The sequence below is a fragment of the Diplodia corticola genome (assembly GCF_001883845.1).
Source record: "Diplodia corticola strain CBS 112549 chromosome Unknown scaffold5, whole genome shotgun sequence".
Classification (NCBI taxonomy): domain Eukaryota; kingdom Fungi; phylum Ascomycota; class Dothideomycetes; order Botryosphaeriales; family Botryosphaeriaceae; genus Diplodia; species Diplodia corticola.
The window spans coordinates 763,333-782,953 of NW_017971484.1; the positions used below are offsets into that span (position 1 = coordinate 763,333).

The 19,621-nt window shown below is 57.6% G+C and overlaps 7 protein-coding genes across 7 annotated transcripts; 6 read left to right on the plus strand and 1 right to left on the minus strand.

Annotated features, from left to right (window-relative positions):
• Positions 1-1,404: 1,404 nt before the first annotated feature.
• On the plus strand, positions 1,405-2,567 carry BKCO1_5000229 (extracellular dioxygenase; the record flags this gene model as incomplete). Its single annotated transcript, XM_020276822.1, has 2 exons — positions 1,405-1,785; positions 1,851-2,567. The coding sequence occupies 2 exons, from the start codon at positions 1,405-1,407 to the stop codon at positions 2,565-2,567; spliced, it is 1,098 nt and encodes a 365-aa protein (XP_020134129.1).
• Positions 2,568-2,889: 322 nt separating this feature from the next.
• On the minus strand, positions 2,890-4,515 carry BKCO1_5000230 (tyrosine decarboxylase; the record flags this gene model as incomplete). Its single annotated transcript, XM_020276824.1, has 3 exons — positions 2,890-3,438; positions 3,494-3,612; positions 3,663-4,515. 3 exons carry the CDS (start codon positions 4,513-4,515, stop codon positions 2,890-2,892), a joined length of 1,521 nt encoding a protein of 506 aa, XP_020133984.1.
• A 355-nt stretch (positions 4,516-4,870) lies between these two features.
• On the plus strand, positions 4,871-10,178 carry BKCO1_5000231 (family helicase; the record flags this gene model as incomplete). Its single annotated transcript, XM_020276825.1, has 2 exons — positions 4,871-9,016; positions 9,066-10,178. The coding sequence occupies 2 exons, from the start codon at positions 4,871-4,873 to the stop codon at positions 10,176-10,178; spliced, it is 5,259 nt and encodes a 1,752-aa protein (XP_020133983.1).
• A 2,214-nt stretch (positions 10,179-12,392) lies between these two features.
• On the plus strand, positions 12,393-14,646 carry BKCO1_5000232 (mfs monosaccharide; the record flags this gene model as incomplete). Its single annotated transcript, XM_020276826.1, has 8 exons — positions 12,393-12,573; positions 12,638-12,719; positions 12,809-12,942; positions 13,011-13,170; positions 13,227-14,041; positions 14,096-14,126; positions 14,236-14,305; positions 14,365-14,646. The coding sequence occupies 8 exons, from the start codon at positions 12,393-12,395 to the stop codon at positions 14,644-14,646; spliced, it is 1,755 nt and encodes a 584-aa protein (XP_020133986.1).
• A 762-nt stretch (positions 14,647-15,408) lies between these two features.
• BKCO1_5000233 (pkr1-domain-containing protein) lies at positions 15,409-16,005 on the plus strand (the record flags this gene model as incomplete). The annotated part of the gene is made up of 1 exon (XM_020276827.1): positions 15,409-16,005. The coding sequence occupies one exon, from the start codon at positions 15,409-15,411 to the stop codon at positions 16,003-16,005; it is 597 nt and encodes a 198-aa protein (XP_020133985.1).
• A 634-nt stretch (positions 16,006-16,639) lies between these two features.
• Positions 16,640-17,268, plus strand: BKCO1_5000234 (small nuclear ribonucleoprotein sm d1; the record flags this gene model as incomplete). The annotated part of the gene is made up of 3 exons (XM_020276828.1): positions 16,640-16,653; positions 16,753-16,802; positions 16,961-17,268. The coding sequence occupies 3 exons, from the start codon at positions 16,640-16,642 to the stop codon at positions 17,266-17,268; spliced, it is 372 nt and encodes a 123-aa protein (XP_020133988.1).
• Positions 17,269-18,167: 899 nt separating this feature from the next.
• BKCO1_5000235 (taurine catabolism dioxygenase family protein) lies at positions 18,168-19,551 on the plus strand (the record flags this gene model as incomplete). The annotated part of the gene is made up of 4 exons (XM_020276829.1): positions 18,168-18,488; positions 18,546-18,811; positions 18,873-19,133; positions 19,188-19,551. The coding sequence occupies 4 exons, from the start codon at positions 18,168-18,170 to the stop codon at positions 19,549-19,551; spliced, it is 1,212 nt and encodes a 403-aa protein (XP_020133987.1).
• Between the last annotated feature and the right edge of the window lie 70 nt (positions 19,552-19,621).

The following is a 19,621-nucleotide window of genomic DNA, read 5'->3' on the forward strand; positions in this document are numbered from 1 at the left end:
CGATTAACTGCATGGCTGGATCAGCTTTGCCTCTCCGTGATGAAATGGCGAGATCGGAAGGGCGGAATCCCGTTCCTGCTGCTTTCTGCCATGCTCCCGGTGTCGGGCGCTAATCCCGCAGACAGTTGAAGTTGAGAGATCAGCCTTATGGCGGGTTTTGCGGCTAGCTCGGATTCGGGATGCTCGCCGCTGGTGCCTCTGGTGCCCGGTGGCGGTGGCCAGTCGCTTCCTGGTTCGGATTCGGGATGCTCGCCGTTGGTGCCTCTGATGTTTGCGGGACGCCACCGTCGACGATTCGATGGAAGCGGTACTTAGGTATTCGTCCTCGTGTCGGAGTCGATCGCCGCAGACGTTCGAGGTTGCGGCACAGAGGCCGCTCCGTTCAGGGTATGTGCGCGTGGGATCGAACGCAGTCGCTGTTGACAGGGCTACGCGTTGCGAAGTGACTCCAAACGAAAGGCGCAGCCGCAGGACGCAGGTCTGACTGGCAACCGACGGTTGGCTGTGGCGCGGTTCGGTCTCTCTCAGCCTCTCTCAGTCGAAGAAAAGGAAGAGGCGAGAAGAGGAACCGCCCTCATGTAGAGGGCCGGCACTTGCTTGCCGGCGATGTGACGCGGCCTCGCTCTGTGCCAGGCCGCTAGACAGGAGCCAGTAGCGAGCTCCGGCAAGCTGCTTTGCTATTGCGCGTCTGCTTTACCGGCAGCCGGCCAATGGGGGTGCGGGCGATACGGCTTATGCCAGCCCAGGCGTTTCGTTCAGACTAGAAGCCGGCTGTTTAGGCATCGCGGTTTCCCTGGGCGCCTCTGCCAAGCATTTGCCAAGAGCGCTGACGACGACTTCTTGCGCCTCCCACTTCCGCATCCGGCTAGCTCGACCACGCCGTTTTCTCAGCCTCCTCTGGAGCCGAAGCCATCCGCGTCAGCCAGACGGCCTTCTGCTGCAGCCCTGTCCAATCACGCCGCCGCCTTTTGCGATGCCGTCTACTCTGTAGTGTACTCCTGTTCAACACCACACGCCCCGGCCCTAGCGCCCGCCACGCGGACAGATCCTCGCGACTTCAGCCTCCCTTTGCGTCATCCGTGACCTTGCTGGCCTCCTCGAATCTTCCGCCGAAACACCCTCCGCTGGACTGACTCCTCCACAGTGCCTGTGCTCTCTTCCCGCTCCATGCTTCACCAGCGCCCAGGCTTACGTGTCGTCCATCTGTTACCTTCCCATTGGCGACGTCCAGCAATGGGGGTTCGGAGCAGCATCGCTGCCGTGCGCGGCTAGACCTTACTTTCATCTGCAATAATAAAAGACCTTCGAGACTGCCATCCTTCTCATTCCATCACCAAGCCAATCCTTCGCTCTTACCACTCCTCCACTCGCCGGTCCCTCGATCCACCTTCGTCTACCTTCACAATGGTCAACATGAAGTCCCTCGGCGCTGTTGCGCTCTCGCTCCTTGCTGCCACCGATGTTGCCGCCCACCCACATCATGACCACAAGGCCGAGGCTCTCGAGCGCCGTACCAACATGGCCAGGATGGGCAAGCGCTCTCTTTCCCACTGCGCCGAGAAGATCCAGGCTCGCGGCATCGAGGCTAAGAACGCCGCCCGCCGCCAAGCTATGCACGACCAGCTCTCCAAGCGTGCTTCTCTGGCCAAGCGCGACCTCGACACCGTCCTCAACTCCTCGCACCACTCTGATCTTACCGGAGTCACCCCCAACTCCGACCCCAGCCTCCTCTTCACCGGCAACAACTCCTGCATTCTTGCTCCGGAGACTACCCAAGGCCCCTACGTAAGAACCCTCATCTCACAGTGCGGGCTGAATATGCCGTGAATGCTAATAGATTACGGGAACAGTATGTCGTTGGCGAACTGTTTCGCCAGAACATCACCGAGACGCAGGAGGGCGTTCCTCTCTACTTAGACATCCAAGTCCTCGACACCAACACCTGCGAGCCCATAAAGGATGTGGCTATGGACTTCTGGCACTGTAACGCAACTGGCGTCTACTCCGGAATCGCTGCTAGCGGCAACGGCGACTCTTCTGACACCGCCAACCTCAACAAGACCTTCCTTCGCGGCATCCAGTCCACCGACGAGGACGGAGTGCTCCAGTTCGTCTCCATCGTCCCTGGCCACTATGTTTCGCGTGCAAACCACATCCACGTTCTTGCACACAGCCCTGGCGCTTGGTCCCACCTGCCTAACGGCACCATCTCAGGCGGCGGCAACACTGCTCATGTTGGCCAGCTCTTCTTCGACCAGGACCTGCTCTATGAAGTCGAGGCCTTCGAGCCTTACAGCACCAACACCCAGGACTGGACCCTTAACGACGAGGACAGCATCCTTTCCGGCGAGGCTGACGACATTGACCCCGTTGTCGAGTACGTCCTTCTCGGCGACTCCGTTGCCGACGGAGTCTTCTCCTGGATCACTGTCGGCATCGATTCGACCGCCAACTACACCGTCACCCCTGCTGCCTACTATTCTGCCGAGGGTGGCTACGAGAACGCCGAGTCTGGCTCCGGCGGGGGCGGTGGCTCTGCTCCTTCTGGCACTCCCCCTTCGTCCTAAGCGAGTGACTGCTTTACATGACGATGAGCGAATATGATGAGAGTGATGGCGCCAATGGTGGAAGGGCATTCATTTTTCTGTCAATGTTATATAGCGCTACTGAATAATGAAATTCAATCCCAGTTCTCCGTAAGGCTCGACTGTTTCTAAACTCTCATTCGGCAGGGGTCAAATACTGCGTAGGAGAGAGAGAATGGAGCCCACTGCGTTTGGCCGTGGAGATCAACTCACGCACGCATCGACCAATGTTCCACCGCCAATGAGATGAGTCACTAGGCGAAGGCTGCTGCTGTACACCCATGGAGCTTCAAGTCCGCAGTGATCACGAACATTTAGTATCCTGGCTTACAGCGTCCAAAACTTCGCGAATGATGGCCAAATCTCGGTCTTGATCAACTTGCCAGTTCGAGACAGCAAAGCGACAAGCGGGAGCACCCTCCCAAGATGTGCCAGACACATAAATCTTCGAAGTAGCGTTGATACGGCTGACGAGCTGCCGGTTGAGGTTCTCGTCTCGAGCACGGAATAGTACGATGACATAGATGTGTTGCAAGATCTCGCCCCGCGAAGCACTTGAGTGAGGTAGAAGTTCGTATGCAGCATGGTCGAGTATGAGGCCGGCGATGGCACGAGACAACCGTATTTGCCTCTCTAACATTTCGCGGTAGCCTTCTCTCCCGTAAGCGACAAGACTGGCATAGACTGGCAGAGCGCGAAATCTGCGGGAGTTTTCGATGCCGATGTTGAGCGGCGAAGGGACGGAAGCTGCATCGCCAGCTCCACCGGCATTCAAGTACGCGGCGTTTGCGTTTTGGAAAGTCTCTTGTGCAGCTTGCAGATGGCGACTGAAGAAGAAGCCGCAATCGTAGGGCTTGACGTTGGAGGTCAGATTGCGCCACCATTGAAGACGAGAGAGCGTGACAAACCACATTGAGCAACTTGTGACCGTCTCCGGTGATTGAGTCAACAAGTTCCATTCCATCCGTGGCCGCGATGATCTTCGAGAATTCGTCTTTCGCCAACGTCCTCGCCAGAAGGCCGAATGCTGGGAAAGTCAGGAATGATCACGTCCACTTTACGGGACGTGGAACTCACCGGCATCTACATGGAGCCATGCGCCGTACTTGTCGCTTAACTTCCTTAATTCTGCCAGGTCTGCATACCCACTCGTTGCGAAACGCCCAGTGTTGACTTCGGAGCAGGAGATGGCCACGATAGACGCCGTCCTGTCCGCTGCCAATGCATCTTCCAGCCTCTCAAGGTCAAAGCGATGTGGCGCATCAGCAAGACCGACAGCCTTGACTGCAGCGCGGCCGATGCCAACAATGCTAGCAGCTTTAGCCAGGGAAGAGTGAGGGACGGTGGTGAGAACTTGGAAACTATCTACTCTGGCTTCCCGCATAGCTTGCGCGAGACCGAGCTCGCCGACGCTGATGGCCAGGCCCGAATGCCTGGAAGCAGCGGAGCGGAGGACATGCTCCCTCGCACATGCAAGGCCCAGGACGTTGCTTGCAGTAGCCCCGGTGGTGAAGGTGCGGTGGGGCCACTCGCGGGGATCCAGCTCGAGCAGCTGGCACAGGAGCCGGAGCGCTTGATCCTCCACGTCCGTGGCAACCGTTTCCATGGGGAGATGGACTTGGACGTTCTGATCGTAGGCTGTTACGAGATTATCGGCCAGGGCAGCAGCAGGAGTGGCGCCGCCGGTGACAAAGCCATAGTAGTTGGCAGACCTGCTGTTGGCGTTCAATGCGGGGACAATGTCATGGATGAGATGGCTGCTCGCCCTCTGGTAGCCGACACCCTTCTCGGGCAGAGCCTTGACCAGAGCGCCCCGGGCTTGGTGGAGCACCTGCGGGGAAGGCAGAATGGGGTCGGACAGATGCTCGGTTGATGGCGGGTAGGCGAAAGGCAGGGGCGCGCCCTCAGCCGCACCATGTTCAATGAGCATTGCTGGTCGTCACTCGGTGGAGCGTTGGTGGTCGGCTGGTTTCCATTCTGGCGACTTCTTATGGTCGCGTCGACATGCAGCGCTGGACGGTGACAGCGCTGCCTTAGTCATGTTCCGGCGGAGGAGTCGGAGTCATCGCGGGCTGCGCCGATAAGCCAGGCACCAGCGCCCCACGTGACTTTCGTGTTTACGCGATCCCGTCCCGCCGCCCGGCAACCGCGTCGCCTGACGCGCCTCCTTCGAGCTGCAATTGCCGCCACGCTTCTCCAACAACACGCCCCCGCTCCTTCGCCCCTCAGCCTGCCGCTCACCGGAACGCCATGAGCCTGGCTTTCTCTCGCGGCGCTTCGCCCAAATGACCAAGAACAACCTGAAACCCCACCTTTCTTGGTTGCTGAACGCGAAGCCATTCGTGCCGCCCGCAGGCCCGCCCATCGTTCACCCTATTTCCGATTCTCTACCCAGCTCTGCCGCTGCACCGACTTTGGATTCCCATAGCGAAGTGTCCACCCCTCTCGCAGGACATGCGCCTCTCCGCGAACCGCCCCGCTCACAATCTGTTGTTCCCGAGTTCTGTTCCTATGTCCCCGAGCCTCGTCGAGACAACATAACGAGCGCCATTACTCTCGACCCTGGCAATACGAAACCGCACTCGCACGCTCTTCCCACAGATATGGCCAAGCTTCGGGCCGCCCCGGGCTCAACCTCAAAGCCGCGCCTCATATCGCAAGCACATCCGGACCTGACGCCTTTGGCGGGTGCCATCGATCGCTTCAAGAGCAAGCTTGCGAGCGCGTCCTCGGGCACATCAAGACAATGCGCTGGCAAAGAACCTTCCGCACATGCGTCCCAATCAAAAGGCAAAGGTCATGCAGTGCAAGAAAACATGCAGTTCGAGGATTGGGACATGGACGACGTCGATGCCATTGATTTGACCGGAGATTCCGAGACCCGGACTGCTTCCAGCCCCAGCATACACGTGCCCTCCTCGACATCGCGGAAGAGGAAGAGCGACCAGTTCGAGCCTCCCTCAGAAGATAGTCCAGCTCCGCGGAGGCCAAGAGTTCAGGCTAGACGTGCTGGAGTGCCAGCTGCGGATGGGTTTGCGCCCATCGAGGATTTCGAGGATCCCCCACCTCCATATTCCACGGTAGCGCACAGACCATATGCATCTTCATCCACCGTTAGGCCGGGCTTGAGCGAGGAATTTGAAGATCCGAACGAAACCTCCGCACTTGATGCCGATGACGAGGGCCAGCAACGCGTTTCAGAGAGCCCCTTCAAACCCGTCCCCAAGAAAAGAAAACCCCTCAGCCGTGTCCCCTCTGAAAACACTGAGCTTCCCTTGGGAGCCGTTACTCTCCGCAAAGCATCTCGTTCTCCAAATAAAGTCAATTGGAGCATCCGAGACCAGCTGTCCGAAGAGCCGAAACCGAGTCCGACCAAGCGATCTCATCAAAAAAAGCGGCGTATTGTAGCCGACTCAGAAGACGAGGACGACTTTGACGTTGACGACCGACCTGTGCAACTGAACCTTCGCATTTCACCGTCCAAGATCAGCCACCCAGAACTGCAGAGCCCTGCTAAACCGTCTGGCTTGAAGCCGACAACGATAGACAAATCCAAAGATTTTCGGTGGCATGAGTGCAAGGATAACCAGTCGTTACTCGCCCGTCCACGGCAGCAACCACAAAAGTCTGTGGGAAAGGATGCCTCTCCAATCTTGTCCAAGATGTATAGCGCAAGTGCTGTAATTGAAGATGCCCTGGCAACGCCGAGCTCGGGTCAGGCCTCTCCAGCTCTCCACTCGAAAAAGGAGCGCTTGATAGTCTCAAGCTTCGGGGCCTGGCCTGAGGAGTACCTGCAAAATGTATGCAGAGGACTGGAGACCGAGGTACTACGTCTCAAGAGGGCGCAGACTGAGTATTTGGAAACGTACGAGATTCCATCCAGGGATCTAATCGAGCAATCAAAGAGTGCTCTCAAACGCAAAGGGGTCATCGAAAGTCTCATCGAGAATCGGCACCAGCTCGAAAGGGCCAACACGAGAAAAAAAGAGCTCTCAGATAGGATACTAAGTCTCATGGACACCGAATACAGCACAGACCTGACGGAGTTTGACGAGACCACGGCTGCAATCAAACTTACTGGCGAGCAAATCAAGAACATCGAAGTTGAGATGATCCGACTGATGAAAGCCGCCGGTTTTGTTGATGGAGAAGGCGAATCAGCTCGGTTGCACGACCGCCCACAGTTTGCGTCCGCTAACGTAGTGGTTCGCTCCACGCAAGCCGATCCTGGAAAGCATCAATTGCAAGAAGCTACTAGTGCAATGCCGACGCAGAGAGTTCAACAGACCCAGATTCCATGCAAAAGTCCGGCGACAAAGTCGACACGGGAAACACGACATCTTGTCCCACGCGATGCCATCCCTCGAAGAGACTCTGAGGAGTTAGACGATGCATATTCCGAATATGGGCTGAGCGATGCATCATTTGCCAACATAGCCACTGGAACCCCCGAGGAAAGAGTAGAAATGGACTTCGTTTCGGGGCCGTCATCTGCCAATCCCCAGCATGGCTCTTCTGGGCCAGCCCTTTTGGTAGACGAGCACGACTTCCAAGATGATGATAATCTTTTCAGCACAAATATGGGGACGCCGCCAGCGCAGGTGGTTGAAGAAAGGGTAGTAGAAGAGGAAGAAGAAGAAGAAGAAGAAGATTACGGAGACCTTGACGACCTCAACGACGAAGACATGTTGGATATAACCGAGGAAATTGGAAACAACAAAACAGCGTACGCCGTTGGCAGAAGTCATTCTTCGCGCGAGGCGTTCCAGGAGGCTTCTGGAAACCCGATCCGCCAGCAGCTGCCACGGGACAAAGCAGCGAAGAAACATAATGCGAAAGTCTCTGGTGTAATGGCTCCCCCAGCGAATCAGCCACAATTTTCTTGGACAAGCGATGTCAAGAGGACGCTGAAGGACAGGTTCCGTTTGCGGGGATTCCGCCCTCATCAGCTTGAAGCCATAAACGCAACTCTGGGCGGTAAAGACTGCTTCGTCCTCATGCCCACGGGTGGTGGAAAGAGCCTGTGTTACCAGTTGCCTGCTGTTATACAGACCGGCAAGACCCGGGGCGTGACGGTGGTCATCTCTCCTCTGCTCAGTTTGATGGAGGATCAGGTCAACCATTTGCGGAAACTTAACATTCAGGCCTTCCATATCAACGGCGAACTCAACCAGGAGGAACGTCAGTTCATTATGAATGCACTTCGGGAGTCTCAAGCGGAAAAGTTCATCCAGGTCTTGTACGTCACACCGGAGATGCTCAGTAAGAGTCAAGCCATGATCAACGTATTGAAGGATCTCCATCGCCGTCAACGCCTTGCACGAATTGTGATTGACGAAGCGCATTGCGTCAGTCAATGGGGTCATGACTTCCGACCTGATTACAAGACTCTAGGGGAAATTCGCCGACAGTTCCTTGGGGTGCCAGTCATGGCGTTGACGGCAACGGCGACAGAAAATGTCAAAGTCGATACCATTCACAATCTTGGAATCGAAGGATGCGAGGTATTCGCCCAAAGTTTCAACAGGCCTAACCTGTACTACGATGTCCGCACCAAAGGGAAACGCGAGGACATCCTTCAAAACATTGCCGACATTATCAAAACCCAGTACCGCGGAAAGTCCGGCATTGTGTACTGTTTAGCAAGAAAGAAATGCGAACTGATTGCCGAGCAACTGCGAGTCAAGCACGGCATTTCCGCGCAGCACTACCATGCTGGGATGGAGCCAGCGCAGAAGTCGGAGACACAGAAGGCATGGCAGGCTGGCACGTACAAAGTGATTGTCGCCACGATCGCCTTCGGAATGGGTATTGATAAGCCAGACGTTCGGTTCGTGATCCACCATAGCATACCCAAGAGCCTTGAGGGCTACTACCAAGAGACAGGCCGTGCTGGCCGCGACGGGAAAAGGTCCGGATGCCATCTGTTCTATGGATATCAAGACACGGCCATTCTCAAGAAGATGATCGATGAAGGCGAAGGGAGCCGTCAGCAGAAGGAAAGGCAGTATGCCATGCTCCGAAACGTTGTCCAATTCTGCGAGAACAAGGCGGATTGCAGACGAGTCCAGGTCCTCGCGTATTTCAACGAGGCGTTCAAAGCCGAGGAATGCGATGCCGAGTGCGATAACTGCAACTCGACCATCACTTTTGAATACCGCGATTTCACTGACCTCGCCGCAGCAGCCATAAACCTGGTCGGAAGGATTCAGACAGAGAAGGTGACGCTCTTGCATTGCGTCGATGTCTTTCGCGGCTCGTCATCCAAGAAGATCAAGGAACTAGGCCATGACTCCTTGACAGAATACGGTTCGGGTTCGGAACTAGATCGCGGAGATGCTGAACGTCTCTTCCAGCGTCTTGTCAGCGAGGATGCACTTGAAGAAGACAACCGTATGAACCGGGCCGGGTTTGCGTCACAGTACATCAAGGTAGGTCAACACGTGCAGTAAATGGCACGCGGCAGCTGACGCATCGCAGCTTGGCAGGAACTGTCGTATTTTTCAGGCTCGCAAGAAGCCGGTCCAGATTCACGTCCGAGTCTCACCGCGGCAAGTGAAGGGCCAAAAGACCAAGAACGCGGCCACCAAGCGCAAAGGCACCGGGGTCGCGGCTGCGCGAGACGATTACCCCTTCTCGACAAACGTCTCGTCTCCTCTCCAAATTGCATCACGCGTGAGCCGCAAAACGCGTGTGGTCGACATGGATGACGACCGTGACGGCTTTAACGAAGGTATCGATGCCGAGGCTGAAGACGAGTCGGAAGCTTTCGAGGCGCCGCCACAACCAAGAACCAGGATGATCGCGAAGAGTAGCAAGAACCCTCGTCAAAAGTTTGGTGCGCCCATCACGACGGATGAGAAGATGGCGGCGCTCGATGAGTTGCACCAGGACGTTGTCGAAGAATTCGTGCGGGAGGGTCGAAGCGAGTGCCAGAAGATTCTGATAGCACGGAACCTCCGTTCGCATCCGTTTACGGATACGGTGCTCCGAGAAATGGCCATCAGCTTCCCGGCCACGCAAAGAGAGCTCATGAGTCTACCCGGGGTCGATGCCCAGATGGTGACGCTCTACGGTGAGCGGTTCCTCAAACTGGTCAAGCGGTACAAGAACAATTTCGAGTCGATGACTGGACAACACTTGCAGCAAGCGGACAAGGTCAAGGACCCCAATCACGAGATCATTGAGATCAGTGATGAAGACGAAGAGGACGACGACGCACAATTTGAGGATGAGGTGGACCTGGATGCCGAGGAATCGTCAGAGGAATGCCGGAGCTCGTACTTCAGGAAGCCAGAAGTCGATCCCGAACTCGAGGCTTTCAACGTGCGGTACAGCCAGGCTCAAACGTCAACAAGATCCGCAGCGACACCAGCAGCCGGCCGGGCGGGGCGGTCTGCAGCAGGGGCGCGGCGGTACTCGTCTGGCCAAAAGGCATACCCTCGACGAAAAGGGTCGCGAAAGAGCTCGACGGGCTACGCGAAGAAGGTGACGGGCAGAAAGCGAGACAGTGGCGGCGGTGCAGGCGGGTCTTCGAAACCGTCGAGGAAGGGGGGTGGGGGAGGGTTTGGGATTGCAGCAATGCCCACGTGAGTTACGGCAGAATGTCCAGAGTTTCTTGTATGTACATACTTCAAGCAGATGACGGAGTTGCGGCGTTCAGTGGGTCAGAGGGTCAGAGGGAGCCTGCCCGGTGGGGTGTCTGTTATCTTTGCTGCGGCTCACGTCTGCCGGCCGGGGTAGGATTTGCTTATGCTCTCATATTCTTGTTTTTATTTTTCTGGAGCTTCAGGCGTTTGGTGTTGCATATGGAGGTGCCATTGGGAGCGGGGGCTTGCTAAGTTCGGCATGGCGTGGGCGGCTTCGACGTTGTTATCAAGCAGCACGACATGTGGCACATGATGGTAGTATCTGGAATGCACGATTTGGCTCGAGAAAACACGAGGGTTCGGGTTCGGGTCCGGGTCTCAGGATCTCGGCATGGCAGCGGAAATCGCCATGGATTATCTCACTAGTCAGACGCGATGCTGAAGGGCTTAATAAGCGAGTAAAACTACTCAAAACTACTCCACACTCCTCGGCCAATCAGAGGCACGCCAAGCATCTTAGCGTTAATTTAGCGTGAAACCCTTAGCATCGCGTCTAAGAGCAAACGGTCGCAATTTATATATAATCTAAAGCAGTGATTTTTTCGAATTATTATAACTTTATAATAACACCCTCTATCATCTTCGTTTCCATCTATAGCGATTCCGTTAACGGTAGGCTTTCGTTTCGTATATATTTTATAGCGATGTATGTACTAATTTATATCGAAGTATAGTCTTAAAGACGAAAAAAAACGCGTAAAACCTAAATAACTTTAACGCGTCCGCTCGATCGCTCGCATCTACTATATAATATACTATAAGTCCCTCTATTTATACGCTAGGGTTATTCGGCCGCCAAAGAAACCCCTCGCATATAAGATTTACGCGTAGGACGTAGTGGGCGTTAGTATAGAGTCTCATCCGAAGGAGTATTAAAACGCATTTTAACGCGCCCGCTCCGCTCTAGTAGTCGCCCCAGCAGTCGCCCTAGTAGTCGCCCTAGTAGTCGCCCTAGTAGTCGCCCTAGCAGCCGCCCTAGTAGTCGCCCTAGTAGCCGCGCAATAAGACCTTTATAATAACGGCCGGCTGCTAGGGCGGCTGCTGGGGCGGCTGCTAGGGCGACTACTAGAGCGGAGCGGGCGCGTCGAGCGACTACCGGGCCGACTACTAGGGCGACTACTAGAGCGAAGCGGCGTTTAAATTAACCTATAGAGGTAGATTAGCAGCTTCTCTATCATCTAAGCGTAATTATAGGGTGGTGGAACCTCGTTATGGATGTAAAGTATAGCGTCGAAGATAGGTGTTATGGTCGTTACGTAACGTAAATCGGCGCACTGCAAAGTTGCGACCGTTTGCTCTCAGACCCTCCGGCGGCGGAGGGTGCCCTGCGTTGTGATTGGCTGAGAAGATTGGAGTAGTATTAAGTAGTTTTGATTACGGAGCTAAACCTAATTGGGACGTGACTTGGCGGGTCCCACTGCCGCCTGGGAGGGTTTGACTTGTGAGATAAGCCATGGAGCAGAGGATGGAATGAATGCATCGGCAGAAACCGGCCAGCAGCAGCGCCGAGCGTGGGCCGACGGAGCGGGGCGGCCTGTGCGCGCGGTGCGCATCGGGCGCTGCAGCACGTGCGGCAGGGCGGCAGGGCGGCAGGGCGGTCGAGAACGACGCGGCCGCACGGCGTGCGCAGAGAAGCTTCTGGGTGTGTGATGAGCAGGTGAGCAGGTGAGGGCTGGCGGGCTGGGAGCTTGCGGGCGCACCCACCGCAGGGCGGCATCGGCTCTGCAAACAGTGCAAACGCTCCGCGCTCCTAGCGGCCGCGCAAAGGCCGAAGCTTCAAATTCGGCATTGTGTTTCCTCGCAACATGGTTTCCGAAAGCTGGAGAAACGCAGCGCCAGTCCCGCTACCGCGATTGGTAACGCGGGGTAATGCAGGGCTGAGCGCCCACGCGCGCGGATGACGTCTCTTGCGCCGCCTCTGCGCTCTCACGACGCCGGCTGGGCGTCGACATGCGAAGCTCCACCGCCGGGCGTCTTCCCGAAGCTTCTCCTTGCTGGGCGGCCGCAACGCCCTCCAACGCGGCTAGTGTCCGCCCGGCGCCCAGGTGCCGTCCACCGCCGTCGGCTGTGATAATTTAAAACCCGATCGTGTGCGGCGCTTGTCCCCTGCCGCCCTCCACGCCGCCGGGTCTGCTATAAAGCCTGCCCGCCTCCAGCCATGGCCGAGCTGACTGACAGCGACATCCAATCCCTTTCCGTCCACAGCACCAGCACCACCATGGACAAGGTCGACGCCGTCCCGAAGCTCGACGAGCCGCTGCAGGAGCCGCACCACGAGGTTGCTCCCACCCGCTCTGACCGGCCCATCGCCGAGACGCGCGAGCCCTACGGCCCGCCTGGTGAGTCTCCCTGCTGCCCCAGCCCGCGCTGTTGACTGTTTGCTGACCATTGGCCCCTGCCCAGGCTTCCGCGGTCTCTTCTTCTCCAGCTATGTCGCCCTCTGCGCCGCCTTCTCCGCCATGGGTGGCCTCCTCTTCGGCTACGAGTGCGTTTCCCGCCGTCCCTTACCCGACCTCGACATTTTGCTTTTTTTTTCCTTTTGCGCGCGTTACTGACGTGCCGTCTGTGCTGCAGCCAGGGCGTGGTCTCGGTGATCCTGGTGATGCCGCAGTTCCTCGATCAATTCCCGCGCGTGTCAGACGCCGCGTCGGGCGCCGGCTTTTGGAAGGGCCTGCTGACGGCCATGATCGAGCTCGGTGCGCTGCTGGGTAAGTCTTTTTCCTTTCCCCGTGGGGAACTGCGTCATTGCGGATTGCTGATGCTGTTTGCTCCACAGGCGCATTCAACCAGGGGTGGATTGCGGATAAGATATCCCGAAAGTACTCCATCGTTCTGGCCGTCTTCATCTTCACCATTGGATCGGCGCTCCAGACCGGCGCCGTCGATTACTCCATGCTTGTCGTCGCCCGTCTGATTGGCGGCGTCGGCATCGGCATGTCGGTGCCCCCCATAAAATCTGCTCCACAAAGGCGCTGTTGCTGATTTCTTCCAGGCTGTCAATGGTTGCGCCGTTGTTCATTTCCGAGATCTCGCCTCCCGAGATCCGCGGTTCGCTGCTCGTGCTCGAGGAGCTTAGCATCGTCATCGGCATCGTGGTTGCTTACTGGATCACTTACGGCACGCAGTACATCCCGACCGAATGGTCATGGCGCCTGCCTTTCCTCCTCCAGATCATTCCAGGTCTGGTCCTCGGAATCGGCATCGTCTTCCTGCCCTTCTCCCCTCGCTGGCTTGCGTCCAAGGGCCGGGACCAGGAAGCTCTTGAAAGCCTTGCCAAGCTCCGTCAACTGCCCAAGTCTGATACTCGCGTCATCCAGGAATGGTACGACATCCGTAGCGAGGTTGCCTTCCAAAAGGAAATTGCTCAGGAGAAGCACCCCAAGCTTTTTGGCAGCCGTGTGGCCATTGATCGCGCTAAGCTGGAGCTCGCTTCGTGGGCCGACTGCTTCAAGAAGGGTTGCTGGCGCCGCACCCACGTCGGCATGGGCCTCATGTTCTTCCAGCAATTTGTCGGCATCAACGCTCTCATCTACTACGCGCCGACCTTGTTCGAGACGATGGGTCAGGATTACGACATGCAGCTCGTGCTGGCCGGTGTCCTGAACGTTGCTCAGCTCGTCGGTGTCGCGTCCTCCCTTTGGTCCATGGATCGCTTCGGCCGGCGGCCTCTTCTACTCACTGGCGCAGCTGTCATGGGTATTGCGCACATCATCATCGCGGTCCTTGTGGGCAAGTTCGATAAGGACTGGCCCGCTCACAAACCTCAAGGATGGACCAGCGTTGCTTTCCTCTTCGTATACATGCTCGGTAAGCATCTGTTGGGGCGCCGTTCTTTTTCTTCTCCATGCTGACTTTCTGTAGCTTTTGGCGCTTCTTGGGGCCCCGTACCTTGGTATGTTCACTCCCTCTGTGTCCCCTCGTCAATCCCCACCATATCGACAGCACCGACCATACAAAGGCCGCCATGGCGAGTCTATCGCGCAGTGACTAACATAATCCAGGGCAATGCCGGCGGAACTTTTCCCTTCGTCTTTACGTGCCAAAGGTGTCGCTCTGTCGACATGTTCGAATGTGAGTTACACGGGAGAATAACATGTGTCCGTTGTAGTCCATGCGCTGACTAGTCCTAGTGGCTTAATAACTTCATTATCGGCCTTATTACGCCTCCGCTCGTGCAAAACACAGGCTTCGGCGCCTACACCTTTTTCGCTGTATTCTGTATTCTGGCATTTGTCTGGACGTTCTTCTTTGTGCCCGAGACCAACGGCAGATCACTGGAGCAGATGGACCAAGTCTTCAAGGACAGGAGTAGCGAGGGCGAAGAGGCTAGGAGGTTACGCATTGAGTCAGAGATTATGGGACGCAATATGGTGGGGTCAGACGTTGAGTCGGCGCACGCTGTCAAAGTATGAGTCCAGACGTACCCATGGACGGGGCAGCAAGTGTTTAAACAGAAATGAAAATGAATAATTTGACGCACACAAGCGAAGAGGCCTGCAGGGGTCCTGAGATAATGACGATGGCCATGACAAAGAGATCGTACACCAGTGCTCTATATCATTATGATGGTCTGGGTTCAGAAACAGGATCATCCATACCAAGTACAAGGCGTAATGCCTGTATGGCTGCCGCGACGGGCCCATGCGCTATGGCCATATTGGCGTCCAGACGAAAGATCCAACGCCACACCCAGCAGCAGCAGGAGCAGCAGCAGAAGCAGCAGCAGAAGCAGCAGCAGCGTCGTTCACGCCGCCGGAACGCAGACGTAGAGAGATGCTGCAACGGAGGACTTCCGGGTGGCGAGTGAGTCTGGAGCGCGCCAGAGCGGTGGGGCAAGAGCGCAGGCCGCAGGCAGCAGCCACACGCCACGGCACGTGAAGTCGCGGGGGAAAGGTGTGAGGATGGAGATGGAGGGACTTAAGTACCTGGCGGGGCGCGGCAGCCCCGCGAAAGGCCCGAGTCATTCGCGGCCGTGTGACATCGCCGCCCTGCCAACTGGCGTCGCGCAGGCAGCACTAACCACAAATACCACTCGCAGCGCCGTGACGAGGGTTGCCGGGCCAGGTCAAGCACGGCTCCAATCGTCCAACCCCTCCCACCAACGCCGCAACCCCTCCGCCTGCCTGCGCAAACCCAGAGGACCTCCCAGCGCACCACCCGCACCCCCGCCCGCCATGTCGCAGTTTTTCGAGAACCTCTGGAATTCCATCTTCACCCCGGGCCCCACTCCCACGCTACTTGTCGCCACCAACGCCAGCTTCGCCGCCCTGCAGCTCGTCCTGTTCACCCTCCTACTAGCCACCTACAGCATCCACTTTGTCGTCCTGTCCTTCCTTTGCGGCGGTCTGTGGTGGGCCATCAACTGGTTCGCAAGCGAGCTGCGTCAGGCGCAGGAGAAGGAGGAGGCTGCGAGGAAGATCCGAGAGCGACGCGACCGCGACCGCGAGAAGAGCAGAGAAGCCGACGACCTGGCCAGTGCGCGCGAGCCCGCCGTTGGCAGGGAGGGCGGCGAGGGCGAAGGCATGGATACCGGGGACGACACCGAGACTGAGACCGAGACCGAAGTCGACACCAAGAAGAACGCCAAAAGGGCACCCGCCGTCGCAACGACAACCGAGCCCGACGCTCGGCCTGCGGCCAGCTCGGCGACGGGCGCGCAGGCGACCCTCGCGCCGGCGGCGGACGACACGTTGAAGAAGCGGCGGAGCGTCGGCGAGGGGACGGAGAGCAGCACCGACAGCGAGTGGGAGAAGATTGAGCAGGAGAGATAGCCGGGGCGCTAGGGAACTTGCCTTTGGGTAGAACTCACTAAGCTTGGGGCACGGCGTATGGTCTTGTGCAGCCGAACATGGCATTATTCTACTATTTCAACGACATTATTGGCTTCACGTGCTTGCTCCGTGGTGACTGGCATGTGAGCCCAATACGCTTCGGGCTTCGGACTTGTGCTGCATTTTTGATAGGCTTTGGAATCCGTAGATACAGCACCCACGTACCACTGCTGGGCTCATCATGCCTCGTCTTTGCTTGTGGCGAAGCTTTCCCAAACAGAGGACGCGGAACAAGCGCTACGAGTACAAGGTGCGTTGTGCGGGATGTACGGCAGACATGCCACGCGCACTGCTGGAGCCAGCCGGCAACGACTAAGCCGGGGCAGAGGGTCCGAGCACGTCGCGCAGCGGCGGTATTGCTGAGTAAGCGTGACGAGTTCCAAAACGCACGCCGTTACCCGAGCGCGCCAAGCTGCGTTTCGCGCCGACAAAGTCGACATCACCTCCGGCCACAGCTTTCGCCGCTCCAGCGCCAAACTGCCCTCTGCATCCACCCAGAGTTCCGCGTGCCCTCGATCCGCCCGCGCACTCTCAGCCTCCGGCACAGCCACCTGCCCATCACCACATCGCCATCATGAAGCTCGTCAGGTAAGCCTCGTCCCCCTCAGTTTGCAAAGTGGAGCAAAGCTGAGCTTCTCGCGACTCAAGGCGCGCCGACTGCGGACCTGGCTGACGACTGCCCTGCAGGTTCTTGATGAAATGCCAAAATGAGACGGTCACCATCGAGCTCAAGAACGGTACGTCGCTCCCCCGGTTCGTTCCTGCTGTTGCCTACCGCTGTGCGTCGCTCGCTGCGGCCTCGCTGGGACTGCAAACCGCATGTGAGGCGGGCTTGAATCATTGGCTGCGATCGCCATGTTCTCTGCCCCGGGCCAGTTACGCTGACGAGAAGCAGGCACTGTTGTCAATGGTACCATTGCCTCCGTCTCGCCGACGATGAACACGGCGCTTCGCACGGTCAAGATGACGCCCAAGAACCGCGACACCCTGACTCTCGACACCATAAACATTCGCGGCTCCAACATTCGCTATTACATCCTCCCGGACAGCCTGCCGCTGGACACGCTCCTGATCGACGATGCGCCCAAGCCCAAGAACAAGGCCAGGAAGGAGCAGGCCGACCGCGGCGGCCGCGGCCGTGGTCGTGGCGGACGTGGTGGAAGGGGCCGTGGCCGTGGTCGCGGCGGTGGCCGTGGCTTCTAAGCCTCTCTCTCGCCCGGGCTGGGCTGAACCAACGGCAGCAGAGTGGATCATGAGCTGAGGAATGGCCAAAAAGACGGAGAGAAACATGTTAATTCAGCGACTGAAGGGGCGTTCACTTGGCTATGGGCACGTCCGACATCACAGGGTCTCGTAGTGAGAGCAAACATTGCATGTTATTTGCGGACGGGGTTGGTCAAGGGCGTTGCGATTCGGAAGAAGGCAACGAACCCGGAGCAAGAGTTACGGGAGAGACTATTGGCGTGTTTAGCATCTGAGTGAGCAGCCTCCCGGAACAAGTCACTCGAACGCGATATTCGTTGTACCACGAGATCTTGGTCCCTCATGCAAGTCCATTTCGCTGTTCGCCCTCTTGCCCATCCCCACTGATGTCGGCTGCGTTGATCAGAACGCCCGCAGGCCGCGCATCTGGACGCACACATGGCGTCAATCTCTGGGCCGCCGGTTGTTTGCGCCTGGACGGCGACGTTCGAAGGGGTGAAGCTGCCGGCAGAATTACCCGAACAGGCAACCCGTACGTGAACAGAAGGGCGGACGGGCGGACAAGCTCCGCAGCAGTGATTCGAGGAGCGCAGCGGAGCGGAAGCCTTGGCGCATGTGCAGGCGGGCGGACTGCGGGGTCCGGCTGCAACTGGCCAACGGCGATATCGTGCTCGACGGCTGCTATCACGCAAGACAGGCCCTGCAATGAGGAATGAGGCCGCGCTGCCCGCTATCGCGGCTTTGTCTCACGCAATCCCGCCGTCGTCATGCTACAATTGTACCACTGAAAATCCGATCTTCGCTCTCTGGCGTCCGTCTTCGTGCCGCTTAAATACTCCAGCCTCCTGCCCATCTCTCGCCTCACTTGCCACTCAATTGCGCCCTCCCACTCTTTCACAATGGCCCCCGGTCCCGTCGCAGACTCTGCCCCTCAGGCCCCACAATCGCACCCCTCCAAGGCCCAGCAGGCGCCTGTCGACACCAACGTCTTCCCTGACGGCCTTAAGACCTCTGGCCAGCACCCTCCCCTCTACGATCTCCTTCATCCTTACGAGCACTTCCCCAAGGAGATCGAGGGTCCGACTGTATGGCAGGCCGACGATTACAAGAACAACCCTGAGCGATGGACTCATCCTTTCAGCGACGACGAGATCGCCGAGCTTGACAGGGCCGCCGATGCCTTCCTCGCTGCCGGCCACCCCCTCACTGCCGTGTCCAAGGTACATCAGTCATTGCTCCAGGAAATGCCGCCACTTTTGCCGCTGACGAGTGCGTAGGAGCTTTTCCCTCTCCCCGAGCTCTCCAAGCGGATGACTGCTCTCCGTGCCGAGCTGCTCAATGGCAAGGGCTTCATCCTCTTCAAGGGCTTCCCCGTCCAACGCTGGGGTGTTCACAAGTCTGCCGTCGCGTACATGGGCCTTGGTACCTACCTCGGATACTTTGTCTCGCAAAACGGCCGCGGTCACGTTCTGGGCCACGTCAAGGACGTAGGTGACGACCCGACCCAGATCGATTCCGTCCGTATCTACAGGACAAACGCCCGGTATGTGCCCATTGCCCCCTGTGCTGATTGATGAATTTGGCCGAAGCTGACGGAGCGCTAGCCAATTCTTCCACGCCGACGACTCGGACATTGTCGGCTTGCTGTGCATTGCTCGTGCCCTGGAGGGCGGCGAGTCTGACATTGTTTCCTCGCACCACGTCTGGAACACGCTCCAGAAAGAGCGCCCCGACGTAGCGCGGACGCTTACCGAGCCCATCTGGTACTTCGACCGCAAGGGCGAGACAAGTGTTGGTGAGGACGAATGGATCCGGACAAGCATCTTCTACTTGGAAACCGGCGAGACTCCCAGAGTATACTCCAAGTACGTCTCTTTCAATGTCTTCAGAAGGGCCGTCGCTAATGTACCCAACAATAGGTGGGACCCTTATTACGTCCGCTCGCTCACCCGCTTCTCGGACAAGGGCATCATCCCGCCGCTTTCCGATGCGCAGCAGGAGGCCATACAGGTGCTCGAGGACACGTGCCTGCGCCTGTCGCTGCACATGATCCTCGAGATTGGCGACATACAGTTCCTGTCCAACGAGCATGTTCTGCACGCCCGCACTGCGTACAAGGACTATCCTCCGCCTGCGCCTCGCCGCCACCTCCTGCGCCTGTGGCTCAGCACCCCCGAGAGTGAGGGTGGGTGGCGCCTGCCCTTCCACGATTCGGATCACAAGAAGCGCGGTGGAATCCAGGTCAACGACACGGCTCCCAGAGCTCCCGACGATGCCGAGTAGATGAGGTGGAATGGGTTGAGGAAATTAGATGTACAGGATACAGACACTGTCTTCTTGTTTAAATGTACGC